This window comes from Hippocampus bargibanti, linkage group LG13 (assembly GCF_051943395.1).
Source record: "Hippocampus bargibanti isolate YZ-2025 linkage group LG13, ASM5194339v1, whole genome shotgun sequence".
NCBI lineage: Eukaryota > Metazoa > Chordata > Actinopteri > Syngnathiformes > Syngnathidae > Hippocampus > Hippocampus bargibanti.
Genome location: NC_142746.1, coordinates 14,188,988 through 14,202,674, shown reverse-complemented (window position 1 = coordinate 14,202,674; position 13,687 = coordinate 14,188,988). Strand labels below are relative to the sequence as shown.

The window sequence follows — 13,687 nt, the reverse complement described above, 5'->3', positions numbered from 1 at the left end:
AAGGCTTTTCAATATTTCCAAGGTAATCATGAAATTTAGTGTCTGTAGAATATTAAAATAAAATTTAGAGTGAGAGGCAAACAACTTTTGCTCTCTCTTTCATTTTGATAGACACTTCAAAATCAAAGTATATGATGTGAATGAAGTGAATGATTATTTGCCTATACTCTATGTGAGGCATGTATGCCAACTCTCGTCTAAAATCTGCTGACAGGCTCCAGCTCATACGTAATCCTAATGAGGAAAAAGTGTCTGGATATATGTTTAACCTCTGAAATGTTGACTGAAGGGGAAAATTGCAATGGACAAGCTGCAGTCTTGATTGCAATTCCTGAATTACATGTTTGATGAGTCAATGCTGTTATGGTAGAGCAACTAATAATCCAGCAATGGAAAAGCCTATAAGCATTCAATTCCAGGAACTCTTATCCCCGTCTAACCCCTCCCTTGTTTCCAGTTCCCCGCCACTGATGGAGTCTCCTCTCAATGCAGAGTTGAAGAAGAAGGAGCCTAATCATCTGAAGAAAAAAGGTCAGGAAGTGTCATCGTCTTATGGTGATAGACATGTCATACATGGCGACTCTAGAGTACAAAATTTAGCAGTCGGTAGTGGACCCCTTTCAAGTTGTGCCAGTGATCATTCATGATCTTGTAGCATTACAGAGTTAAGGGGAGAGCTTTTTCAAAAATGGTGGCACTCCCAACGGATTATTCCTGTTGATTAGGAACAGAGAGTTGATGCTTGTGTTCGTGATGTGTAGTATGATACCTCAACAGCTTCAGTGTCTGATCACTCACAGAACCACATGCTTTAAATATAATGAATTTTTGATTCTTACGAGGTCTATTCCACAATATATGAGAGAATGGAAAACATTATTTCCTTTACTCAGCAGGGGATACTAATTACTTATTTTACTCGATCCAGTGTGAGTACTTTCAGCTCTTTAACACAGTACTTGAAATATAATAGCAGACACAATGTAACCGAGATGTGGGCGTTAATTATCCAAATGGGGTTGCTTTGTGCAGTGATGGGTTCCATGGTCAAAGCCTATTTGTGACCCAGTTGTTATCATTAGGCTCTGGTAGCAGCGTACTCTGTTCTCCAGTGGGTCGGAGATGGGGGTGGGGGGTCTTTGTGGTTTTCATGTTGCTCTCATGGAGCATTAGCGGTGGAACAATTCGGGCAACATTATCCTGACTACCTCCAGCTGCATGGAGAAGAGCTCTGGAGATGTTGTCGAAGTGTACTGCGTGCTAAATCAGACCCAAAGCCACAAGCATCTACTGACTAATGCTGCCTTAATCACGCTGCATTCTAAAAGTATACACTATCTAAAAAAAATTAAACATATAACCATAAATGTCTCAGGATTTTGGAAAGGAAAACATTGTTCCAGTAAGTCTGGAACAAGGATAAAAGAGAGATTGAGAAAGGATCTGACCACTCACTTTAATGACGCATACATTGAATCTGATGTTGTAATTTGAAATGAATGCTTCATTTTGTTTAAAAAAGTTTTTGGGGGAAGAACTTGCACTTTGTTCCTTTTTATAGAGAAAGGTCACTCACACTACTCACAGTCGCAGTCAGTCCCTTTCTATATTTTACAGGTCATATTTGTTGAATCAAATTACATTTTCTGGTTTATTTGCTTATTTATTTATTTTTCGACGTAATTTCCTTAGAGTGGTTAGCACACTGACTTTACAGTGCAGAGTTACAGCAATTCCAGCTTCTCCTGGAGTTTGAATGTTCTCCCCATGCTTGCGTGCGTTTTCTCCGGGTCCCCCGATTTCCCTCTACATTCCAAAAACATGCATGTCCCCACGTGTGAGTGTGAGCGTGAATGTTCGTCTCTCCGTGTCTTGCAATTTGCTAGCAACCGGTTCAGGGTGTCCCCTGCCTACTGCCCGAAGACAGCTGGGATAGACTCCAGCATCCCCAAGAGCCTATTGAGGATCAATTGGGTTGGAAAATGAATGAACAAATTAATGAATGTCACTCCCTTTCGTTTATTTTGGAATGGGGGCAGGTGGCTCTTTTGCTTTGTAGTGGGCAGAGAAAGTAATACAGATATACATGTTGAGAAAATGATCCCGTTCATATGTAATACTCTAAATTTGTCATGCAATCAGTTTCCTAAACACCGTGATGCATGAATTTCAGTCTGCTACATCCTTTCCCATAACTTTCTCAAGCTTAACAGTGACAAAACCGAACTTCTCCTTGTCGGTACCAAATCCACCCTCCACAAAACTAACAGTTTCTCTCTCACCATTGACAGTTCAACCGTGTCCCCCTCCCCTCAGGTCAAGAGCCTGGGTGTCATCCTCGATAGCTCACTATCTTTTCAGTCCCATATAAATAACATAACTCGGTCTGCTTATTTCCACCTCCGTAATATTAACCGTCTCCGTCCCTCGCTCACCCCTCACACCACTGCTATCCTTATCAACAGTCTCGTCACCTTCCGCATCGATTATTGCAACGCACTTCTCTTCGGTATCAACCAGAAATTTCTCCATAAACTCCAACTAGTCCAAAATTCTTCAGCCCGGATCATCACTAGAACCCCCTCCTTTCACCACATCACCCCTGTCGTCCAGCAACTCCACTGGCTACCTGTTAAACATCGTATCGAATTCAAAATACTTCTGTTTACACTCAAAGCCATCCATAACCTTGCCCCTCCCTATCTTTCTGACCTGCTTCAAATCTCTGTTCCCTCTCGGTCCCTCAGATCTTCATCCTCCCTCCACCTCTATGTGCCCTCTGCCCGTCTCACCACGATGGGATGCAGAGCTTTCAGCCGCTCTGCTCCCAAACTCTGGAATTCTCTTCCACCCAACATCCGCAATATTGACTCCCTCCCTATTTTCAAGGCTCACCTCAAAACCCACTTGTTTAAAATTGCTTTCAATGTGTAGTTCTATCTGCTATTTTATTATGTATCATTTTACTTATGGTTTTATTGTTATGTGCTTTGTTTTATTGTTTTTATTGTAAAGTGTCCTTGGGTGTTTTGAAAGGCGCTTGAAATAAAATGTATTGTTATTAGTTTTCGTAAAGTCTGGACACAATGGGACACATGCAGTAATTTATACATTTTTAGAAACCTGAATTATTATTTACAGTATGTCTTTTCTTGGACTTCTTTCACCGTGTAATTGTCCTCCAGGGCTTTGTCTCAGAAAACATCTCCAGAGATAGTCAGTCACTGTTAAATCAGTCACTTTTTAAAAATCCCAGGATTTAATACACTTCTGTGGGTCCAAAAAGCTTAGTGATGCATGACTTTTCGTCCTGCACATGCAGTACATCATTGGGACAACTGAGTACGTTTTCCAGGAAAGAACAATTTTTTAAATAACTGATAAATGTATTTACTTTCTCTTCCAGTCGTTCATATAACCCTTGCAAATGTAAAGATGAATGATGTGGCCTATGGTAAATATTACATTTGTGACTCTATATAAATAGGTTATGTTATGTTATTTTATTTTATTATGATTAGCTAATTTGAAAAAATAGTTAAAGTGGAATCATTCCTTATTCAATCTTTCATTCCCAGATGAACACAGAGAAAATCACTCATCCAACTTCTGTCAATGAGCAATGAGGGGCATTTGAATTGATTTTGTCTATTTTTTTAGTCATAGATGTACAACATATATGCTTCAGAAAATATCCATAATGATCCATGTCATTGCACTAAATGATTATGGTTAAGGAATATATTGCGTATTGATTTCTTGTTATGCTTTGGACAGGACCACTTATGTTCGTAGCTTTGGGAAAAAAAGCTAATTGAAATGTGAAAGCTTGCAATTACAGCTGACAGGGAACAAATCCCTCATCCCTCAATTTGTGTCTTATAATTAAAGGACAACCGACACCGCCGGACAAGGTGTGTCCATAATTTGTAAAATCACTTCAAATGACTTCTACTGAGCGCATTTTACAATGATTCCACCGCATATATCTGTATTTTACGTTTTAAGACTTGCGCTGAATATTCAGGAAGTCTTGTTTTCGAGTTGATGATGATCCCCGAAGTTACGTCACGGAGATAACGCCCGTGACCGAGAAAGCGACACACAATGCATTTTGGGTACTTTTTTCGTCTGAAAACACAGCATTGATCGCGAAAACTACATGAATAACACGATGGTGAATCATTGCGTGTCACAGCCAATTGCGGTAACACGCATACAGAAGGTGTAAGTTTACACAACTTCCCAGCGGACAAATCAGCCCATTTCCAACGGAGCTTGTGTGCCATCTTGTGCATTTTCTGGACGCTACATTGGAGTCCAGACGGCTCAAATTGATACGGAAGGAATTCTTTAATCGATTGCAAACATTTATGTTTTCCTCTTCAGAACTATTTGAATCATATTCATAACTGGATGAGTAACAAGAAAGTATGTTCTCCGAATCTGAACTCTGTGAAGCCATTGTTTGGACTCTGGAGCAAGGCAGTGTGTGACCAATAGTGACATCACGAACGAGGGGACGGGACTTTCTGAATCTGCCCAGTTCCGAGCTCATTTTGTGGTAGTTTTGGGACACTTGAAGTCATTTTTATTGGTCATTTGCATTTGACTAAAAACATCAACTGCGTGTTTTGGGCATTTTACATACTATAAAACGTTTTTCTGATGTCAGTTAGGAAACAAAAAAAAAACTGGTGTCGGTTTAAAGAAGAACTGATTTCATGTGGGTGCATATCGCGATGAAAATATGTTTTCGGAATTTTCCTGTGAAGGTGTAAAGTTTTGTTCTATGGAGCGTGATTTTTTTTCATTTTTCACTGGCTTAGAGACCATTTTAATCCTCTAAACACCATCGCATATGTCTAATATAATATCACCGTTTTTTTGGGGGGGTCGGATATTTTTACACAGGTGGTGTAAAGGAGCAGCCGCTTGTCTTCCACTCAAAGGTGAAATCATCTGGATACACAAGCTCCCCAAGGTAGCGAAACATGATAGATAATCAAAACGTATATATGCTTATAAAGTTAAATTAAACTACATTCCTTTGCCCTAAATTGGGATTGATGGGTCCAATCATTCAAATGTTCACCCCACCAGAATCTTCACAATTCAAACATGTTTATTGTCGCTTCCATTAGGATACATCATGTCTGCTTTTATTACAGAAAGCTTATATTTTCACGCCCCAAAAATGGTCAGAAAAGTCCGTCTCTAATGAAGCCGAATAAGAAAAAGTAGGTGGTACATATTATTTTAAAAAAGCATTGAAATCACAGTATTTTTTGTTTCTAAACGTGCTAATTTTTATTTAGTTTATTCCTCGAAGATTACCCAGATGACACTGCAGCACCTACAGTTCTTCGTGTACATCGAAATATTACAAACAAGCCGGTTTATTGCTTCCAATATTCAGGTATTGAAGTATTTTATGCCATTGAAAATTTTCATGATATCGAGTATTTCACAGTTTTCAAAAGTGTGTAACTGAACTACAAAAATAATTGATAATCTATTGAAATGTATAATACATATTGATTGTGTGTCTTTGCATTTCTCCCAGGTGATGGAAAGCGAATCCTGTGTGGTCTTGGTGACAACTCTGTGTTTTTGTATAAGTCTTCTCTTAATGGCAATCCAGCTGTCTATACAGGTATGTTGTACCTTAGCAATCGCATGAACATTGATTGTGCTATTTTATAAACATGGTCTTGTGTTAGGCACAAGTGTTTTTTGTTGTTGTAATGCTTTATTGGGAAAGCCCAATTGGGCTCAGAAGAGTGCTCACATTCCAGTATACTTCAAAATATATCTATTCTCAACATACCGAATGAATCAAGAGAAAAGCCTTATTTGCCGACTGTAATAAACTTTTAAATGGACATTTGAATTGAATTGAAACACTCTACAGATGTTTACTGTCTCAACGACAACACTCAATCTTGTAAAAGAGGACTTTCGACTACATATTATTTCTCAGCATGGCCTACAACATACCTAAAACACCAAAAGGGGGCAGCACAGATACAATAGCCAAAGTGGGGGTAAAAAGCTGAAATGCACTGTTATTTCCAGCAGATTAGAAAAGCCTTACTTTGTCTGCATGCAGGACACGACAAGCCAGTGAGCAGCGTGAGCTGGAGCATAAATAGGCAGTGCTGGTTAAGTGCATCACATGACCAGACTCTGCGTCTTTGGACTCATGACATCCCAGAGCCTGCTGTTATCATGGTAAAATGTCTCATCCCCATCCAAAACACTGATACTTGCTGTCTTCAATTTCATTCTTAAGAGATAAAGACAACAAAAACATGTGGATCTGACTTCTCACATGCTGTTAGCACTTAATGCAAAAAAACAAAAAACAACCATGCATACAAGTCATCATCTATAAGACATGAACAGAAACCCAACATATTTCTTTTTTTTCATGGAAAAGAAAGACTCTTTCCATAATCACCATGTAAAAGACTAATAGCGCCAAAGATGAATAACAAAAACGAACAAAAAAAGAGGCCCGGTGTTCTGCAGTATACTTTTTTTTGCTCATAAAACTGACTAGTTCTATTCAAATCAAGAGGCTCAAAGATGACATGTTTAAATTAAGCAAACATGCTAGAGTTATTCTCGATTATCTGTCCATAAAATCTCAAAACAGACTTTTTATTCGATTTGAGACAGACAGTGGTGACGATATGTGCTCAAGCAAGTGACGGATTTAAAAATAATTAATTTTACAGCGAGCTGACAATCTTTCCATGCCTAAAAATTGTGTACCTTAAATGAAACAATGAATAATCCAGTTGCATCGGAGTACTCTTCGTGAAATATGTTTAATTTTGAGTTTGACTGTCAGTATATTTTGAGAATATGAATGTTGCTTGTTTGTTATTTTCTTTCAGGGGAAAAATATGTTCTCTAAACCTAGACTGTCAGTATATTTTGAGAATATGAATGTTGCTTGTTTGTTATTTTCTTTCAGGGGAAAAATATGTTCTCTAAACCTATCAAAGCTGCCCAGTTTTATTATCTGGACAAGTTTTTGCTTCTCGGAACGGGAGATTCACTCCAATTGTATTTGTATCATCTGGATGTCACACATGATGACATTAAAAGGTAATGTGAACAGAACATTTACCATTTTTTCTCGTGCGTTCATTTTGAAAAACAGTATGTGCACTATTTAACATTTTATTATTTTTCTTTACTCCAGATATCAGCAGCGAAGTTTTGTCAAACTGTCAGGTTGCTTTTCAACATCCTCAGGAGCTGATATAACAGACCTGTCTGCTATCAATGATTTCTTCGCCTGTATCCTTTCATATTTCGTTCTTCTGAAAGAAAGTGTGTCCTCAAATGTTTTGGTGGACAAATTGAATCTAGCTGCTCTACTTGTTCGCTCGCCCCTTGAATCTGAGCCATGTAAACTGCTGCCTCCGAAGCTTCCACTGCTGGTTTTACTTGTGATTATTTTGTCTTTCATTTTTCAAGGCCATCTGCCTTGTCACCTCTTATCAGTTGAACAATACTATTTAATTAATACACCAACCATGGTTGATATTTTGCATTGAGCTCTCTCTAACATGCAAAAATAACAGATTAAATAACAGAAAACACTTTTTAAAATGTACCCTTGCCCCCTTCATTTTAACCTAGTCCCTTGATTGTTTTGACTTCATAGGAAGTTACCATAACTTTCCTGGCTCAGACATTGTTCTGGCATGTGCTTCCAATCGTTCTATTCAAGTGTTTGACATGAACAAAGGTGTTGTCGTGGCAGAGGTTCCTGATGCTCACAGCAGAGCCGTCCACTGTATCACGCAAAACAAGGTACTCACCTCAAAGCTGTACAGTCCCTATTTAAAAGTTGTGGTTCCTGTTGACTCTGCTTCTCTGCAATATATTTTATCATCGCCAGTAACACACATACGATAAGATAAGAAAGGATAAGAAAACCTTTATTTGTCTCACAATGGGGACATTTCCAATCTACAGCTGCAAAATGAACGGAGGGCCGGGGGGTGCGTTGTATGCACAAAGTAAATGTTTCAGAAATTCAGAAAAATAAACTGTACTCCCTACAGAATGAAGAATAATTTATGATAAAATAATACAAGCAACTGCACATGTGCTGCTGCTTTATTTACAATGGATGAATGTGTTGAGTCCAGGTTTTTCACATGATTTTATTCAGCAGCCTGAACAGCAGTTGGTAGTAAGGAGTGGCGGTTCCTCTCCCTCTTGCGGCGTGAGTGTTACAGTGTATGGCTGAAGGAGCTGCCCAGAGCTGTCAGGGTGGCCTGAAGGCAGGGTGAAGGTCTGTCCATCATAGCTTTTAGTTAAGCTATCACCCTGTGTTAAGCTATCATCCTGAAATTAATTAATGCTAGTGTGAATGCATGCTAACTGTATTGGTGCTCCATGATTGACAAGTGACGAATTCAGGCAGTTCCTCTTCACTTCAAGGACAACTGACACCATTTTTTTTCCCAACTGACATCAGAAAAACGTTTTATAGCATCTAAAACACCCAAAACATGCAGGCTGATATTTTTAGTCAAATGAAAAACACCAATAAAATGACTAAAGTGTCCAAAAACGACTTCAAAATGAAACCGGAAATGTCCATTTTCAGATGGTCCCACCCACTTGTTCGTGACGTCATGCCAAGACGTCTTGCCTCGAGAATCAAAAAAATGGCTTCAGATTCGGAGAAGATGTTTTCTTGTTACTCATCTAGTTATGAATATGATTCAAATAGTTATGAAGAGGAAAGCATAAATGTTTGCAATCGATTAAAGGAGTCCTCCCATATCAATTCGAGCCGTCAATGACAGCAATGTAGCACCCAGAAAATGCACAAGATGGCGCCCAAGCTCCGTTGGAAATGGGCTGATTTGTCTGCTGGGAATTTGTGTCAGTGAATATAAAATACAGTAAAGTCTCGTTATATCGACATCGGTTATATCGATAGTACTGCTTATTACGATACTAGTTCTATGAATGCAAGGAGAAAATGTACATGCCGCAGGATCGGTTATATCGATAGTCCGGTTATATCGATATTTTTTCCGACTCCCGAGAATATCGATATAACAAGACTTTACTGTAGTTGTCTTGGTGCAACACACTATGATTCAACATCGCGTTATTTATGTGTTTTCCTTCTAATTTCGCCATCAACACGGATCAACACGAAGTATATATACTTACACTATAATACATGAAGTATTATAGTCTTTTTCGTAGAACCCCAGTGCCTCAGCAGAGCGGTAGCCTGCACACACAGCATTTGGGCATCCCGTGGGAGAAGACCATGGCGACGGTCCACTGCGACTTCAACTGAGCAAAAAAGAAAAAGAAAATATGAAATATTACAATTTTATCATGACGATAAGTGTTTTATTTGCAAGTCCAAATGGGTATATAATTAAGTGCGTTTCATTTTTACAAGGCAGAATGCTGAAATGAATATAGAAAGGAGTAACCTTTTGTCACAGCACCCGAGGCTTGAGGGCAGGGCTCGAGTGACGAAAGGAAAGCGGGGAGGTTGGATCCAAAATACACGGCGAGACAGATACTCGTGAACAAAAAGTCTTTACTGAGGCACGCATGCAAAAATGACAGCAGGGAGAGGTAAGTGAGAGATCGGTGACAGCAGACCTGACGGCATGGAAGTAGTAATGGTGGCACAATCAAGGGAATGACAACCAGCTGTGGGAACCCAGGTGCGTGATGATGGGAGGGGCCGTCTCCATAGAGCAGCGGAGGAGGTGACAGGAGGGGCGGGGCGCGCCCCGGGTGGCGACGAGATGTGACACCTTTAGTTGATGAAATATCATCAAATACTCTACTTTTATCACATGTAATCCATTTCATCTAATTTATGTCCTGCTGTTTCCACTGTTTAAGGACTAAGCCCATTTAGATTCCCTAAAAGTCATCCAACTGTCAACACATTGTTTAACGCAGCTTTCTTGCCTGTACTGTGGTTGAACTCGAATGCTCATCGCGAAATCGGTTATTAGCTTTGTGATTGTCAAACCGTTGTCTGGATCAGACCCACCTCAAGAAAAATATATTGTTTCTGGCATCCATGGGTAGAGCAAGTTCCATCTTCGTTGTGGAGGATCAACTATTTGGCACATGTTATGATATTGCATAAGTCATGTGTGAGTGCTAGGATGGTTACATAAGGAGCACATTATTTGTGAGTCAAAAAACTTGTTAGCGTATGGTGTGACAGAGGCAAGTTGGTGACTCAAAAATCATGGTCATTATCATTTATATAGATGTGTGTTTAAGACCTCGGTTTATTTGTATTATAAATGCCATATGAGATGGAAGGAGAAGAATCCATGCAAAATGAAGGCCTTGGAACAAAACCGTTCCATGATCCAATTTTGGTTTCTGCAGCCATACTCCCACATCACTGCCTTGGACCCGAGTGGGCCCAATTTGTTGTTGTCTAACAAGTAGACATCTTGGGCCTGCATCCATAGCCATTATTGTGCTCCAAAGAATAGAATAGTGAATCACTCACAATGAAAACCATCAATATTATTGATAAATGTCAACTGGCGATGTCTGCTGAACAGTCGACAAAGAACGTGTCTTACACTTTATATAACGAGTCATCTCCATTGTCACGTGAACTTTAAAGCACATGTACTGAAAGTGTTTCCATACTGTTACATAACCTCGTTTTGGCTTGTTGACCTATGCATGTTTGGTAGACTAGATTAGCTGGATAAACAGCAGCCAGCGGTGTGGATCAAATGCACGCGTTCAAGTGTGATGCTCACAGTTGACATCATGCCTTGCCCTTTCAGTTGCCTCTCGACTGTCACGGCAGCTATTGTGTGCATCAATTTTGACTATGTTGGTTCAACTGAGCTATTGCGTCAATGGGTGCCCGAGGGCCTGAGGAGTGCAGGGGGTTTGGGATAATACCAGAGAGGGTCGCTTTTCCCTGGACTATCTAGTCTCAAGGCTGACAACTCAGATGAACTGCTGCATGGGCATGGGAAGCGGCATTTCTTAATAGAATTTTCCATTGCCTCTACTGTTAAAAACTCACCTGGAACTCATCACTGCAGAAGCGCAGAGGACTTCTTGGAAACGTGAACTGGAAATGCCCCCTCAGACTCCCGTTCTCACACTCATGGAAATATTTTTTCACAAAAAAATGCCCCCTATTTCACATACACCTTGATGCATCATCTGAAGAGTTGGTAGGGAAGTCATGTGGAGTGTATGTGTGCTATGGAAACTATATATAAGTGAGTGTGATCTCACTGCTGTGGCACAAGGATGGAAAACAAATTGATGAAAAGAAAACATCTCATATTCCAGCTTCACTACCATTGGCTTTAATTCTAGCTCTCTCCACACTGTTGTGTGAAGTGCAATGAAATATTTGGAAGCGGTTTGCTTATACAGGCTATATTGCAAAAGTCTTTTCCAGCACTTCATTTTCTAAGAAGCTAAGTCGCAAACTATTTGAGTCATGTGTTTTCTGACTAGGCATTTTCATCCATTTGTGTATATTTCACAGGGCTCGATGTTCAGCACACAGGCGCGAGAATCATATAACCTCTTCCTCACGAGTGCAGTCACAGATGGCTTGAAGTTGTGGGACCTTCGCACACTTAGGTTAGTGTATGATTCTTTGCTGTCCAAATAATTATAGTTGGCCAGATTTATTTTTATTTTGAATCAGTTGCTTCACAATTCAATTTATCGAAATGAGTAAATATTTAACTAAATATAAATATATATATATATATATATATATATATATATATATATATATATATATATATATATATATATATATATATATATATATATATATATATATATATAAAGACTAAATATTTTTTGCATACTTGGTTCACATTTCTGTATTGTTGTTTTAATCTGTTGGCTATATGTTTTGTCCACAAAATTTGAGGGTGCATTAAAAAAAGTCACATTGGATATATATTTACCAGGGCCCAAATCAACACTTTTTGCTGCTCCCCAAGAATAAAAACAAATGTGTTTTCCCCAATGTCGTGAATTGTATAAGCGAGACTAGATATTTTCCCCACATCTACAATTTTAAAATGCCCTATCTCTTCCGAGACACTTGTCGCATATCCAGGACCTTGTTCCATCTTTATTTTTTTTACATCAAACAAGATGGATCCATCTCACAACAAACAGCTCCGACAGCTCTAAGGAAGGCTTGTTGACAATCAAAACTGTTAACAAGCTAAGAGAATTTCTATTGACTCGATAAATACACACCTGAACACAAGAAACCATAGTATATCAAATTTCTTGATAATAACACACGTCTCAGCATGTATAACTACTCAGCAAATCAGGGGAACACATAATTCACAAGTACAAAGGAACATCACATTTAGACAGGTGATTCAGTCAGTGGAGGCATATAATATACAAGTGTGTGTTATTCTTGTAAAATTACAATAAAGCTTTTTGGACAGACCTACAGGAATCTTCTTCCGCAACTGTTGGTGAAATAGAATGTCACTGTTTTTAATCAAATTGCCTGAAATAATTTTCATGTACATACATACATACATACATACATACATACATACATACATACATACATACATACATACATACATACATACATACATACATACATACATACATACATACATACATACATACATAGTACGTGGCAAAGGATTGCCATGTGAGGAAATGTTATGGCAGCTTTAAGTTCTGCAGTAAAACATGATATTTTTTTCATTAGCTGAACTAATGCTTCATCATAAAAACTCTAACTAAGCATTTAACAACATCAACGTGTAAAAAATAATTTCGTTCCTATTTATAATTCAAAGTAAACATCCATTGCAAGGGCCTCACTACATTTTTATATGGACGGACGGGTTTTGCACCCAAGGGATGCATAGGACATGAGCAAAACATTTCACATTCAGCTAATACTGTGAGAATGTTGAAAGCCAACATTTGATTTGTAGGGCCCATAGGTTACACGGTTCAGAAATGGACCAGATGGTGTGCATATCCCACAAATGCAGATTTAGACAAACTCCCAAATATATTTAGCAAAAGTGGAGGACCCTCAAAATACCAACAGAAATCGCTGGTGACACAGACCCAGGAAAACTACTTTTGAACAATAAGCACTTGCCAACGGCAAGGTAACTTTGAAACCCCAAAAAACACATAAATAAATAAATAAATAAATAAATAAATAAATAAATAAGGGAATACATAAAGGAATAAAGGTTTTCTGATTCTGATCAATAAAAGGCAAAGCCCCAAACACATGAGACTGATATCAGACAAGAATGAAAAACTTAGAAAACCAGGTAATATCAGAAAAGGAGTGACTATAAACATGAGCTCCAGAAAATATCTCTAGTCATAACAGCAAGCAAGGTCAAGATCCAAAAGAGAATTGGAAACTTGACAGTCCTTAAATACTGTGCAAGGCTTGATGGGGAACAAGAAATAGATGCACCACTGAAGTGACACACCCTCCATCTCAGTTGGTGCTAAAAACGACGGAGTAGAATATGACAATTGGTGTGATTGGGTGCCAGGTGGTCTCCAATTGCCCATGACGTCTGTCATCCGCAAGGGAGATCTTGCAGCTTAAACACACTTTGCGCTTGGCAATCCCATTTCTTAG

The 13,687-nt window shown here is 38.8% G+C and overlaps 1 protein-coding gene and 1 long non-coding RNA gene across 2 annotated transcripts in view; one reads left to right on the top strand and one right to left on the bottom strand.

Annotated features, from left to right (window-relative positions):
- The window catches only part of wdr27 (WD repeat domain 27), a 36,804-nt gene that overhangs the window by 6,173 nt on the left and 16,944 nt on the right, over nt 1–13,687 (top strand). Inside the window, exons 11-21 of the mRNA XM_089011548.1 lie at nt 1–22; nt 458–531; nt 4,915–4,984; nt 5,172–5,240; nt 5,319–5,419; nt 5,567–5,656; nt 6,113–6,234; nt 6,986–7,119; nt 7,217–7,314; nt 7,712–7,833; nt 11,561–11,658. The exon at nt 1–22 is cut by the window's left edge and continues 91 nt beyond it. Coding sequence (XP_088867674.1) covers nt 1–22; nt 458–531; nt 4,915–4,984; nt 5,172–5,240; nt 5,319–5,419; nt 5,567–5,656; nt 6,113–6,234; nt 6,986–7,119; nt 7,217–7,314; nt 7,712–7,833; nt 11,561–11,658 — 1,000 coding nt within the window. The remainder of the gene's footprint in view (nt 23–457; nt 532–4,914; nt 4,985–5,171; nt 5,241–5,318; nt 5,420–5,566; nt 5,657–6,112; nt 6,235–6,985; nt 7,120–7,216; nt 7,315–7,711; nt 7,834–11,560; nt 11,659–13,687) is intronic.
- On the bottom strand, nt 7,991–9,697 carry LOC148889441 (uncharacterized). Its single transcript, XR_016116847.1, has 3 exons — nt 9,492–9,697; nt 9,217–9,345; nt 7,991–8,373 (listed from the first exon to the last, which is right to left on the bottom strand). It is a non-coding gene; the product is annotated as an uncharacterized LOC148889441 (long non-coding RNA).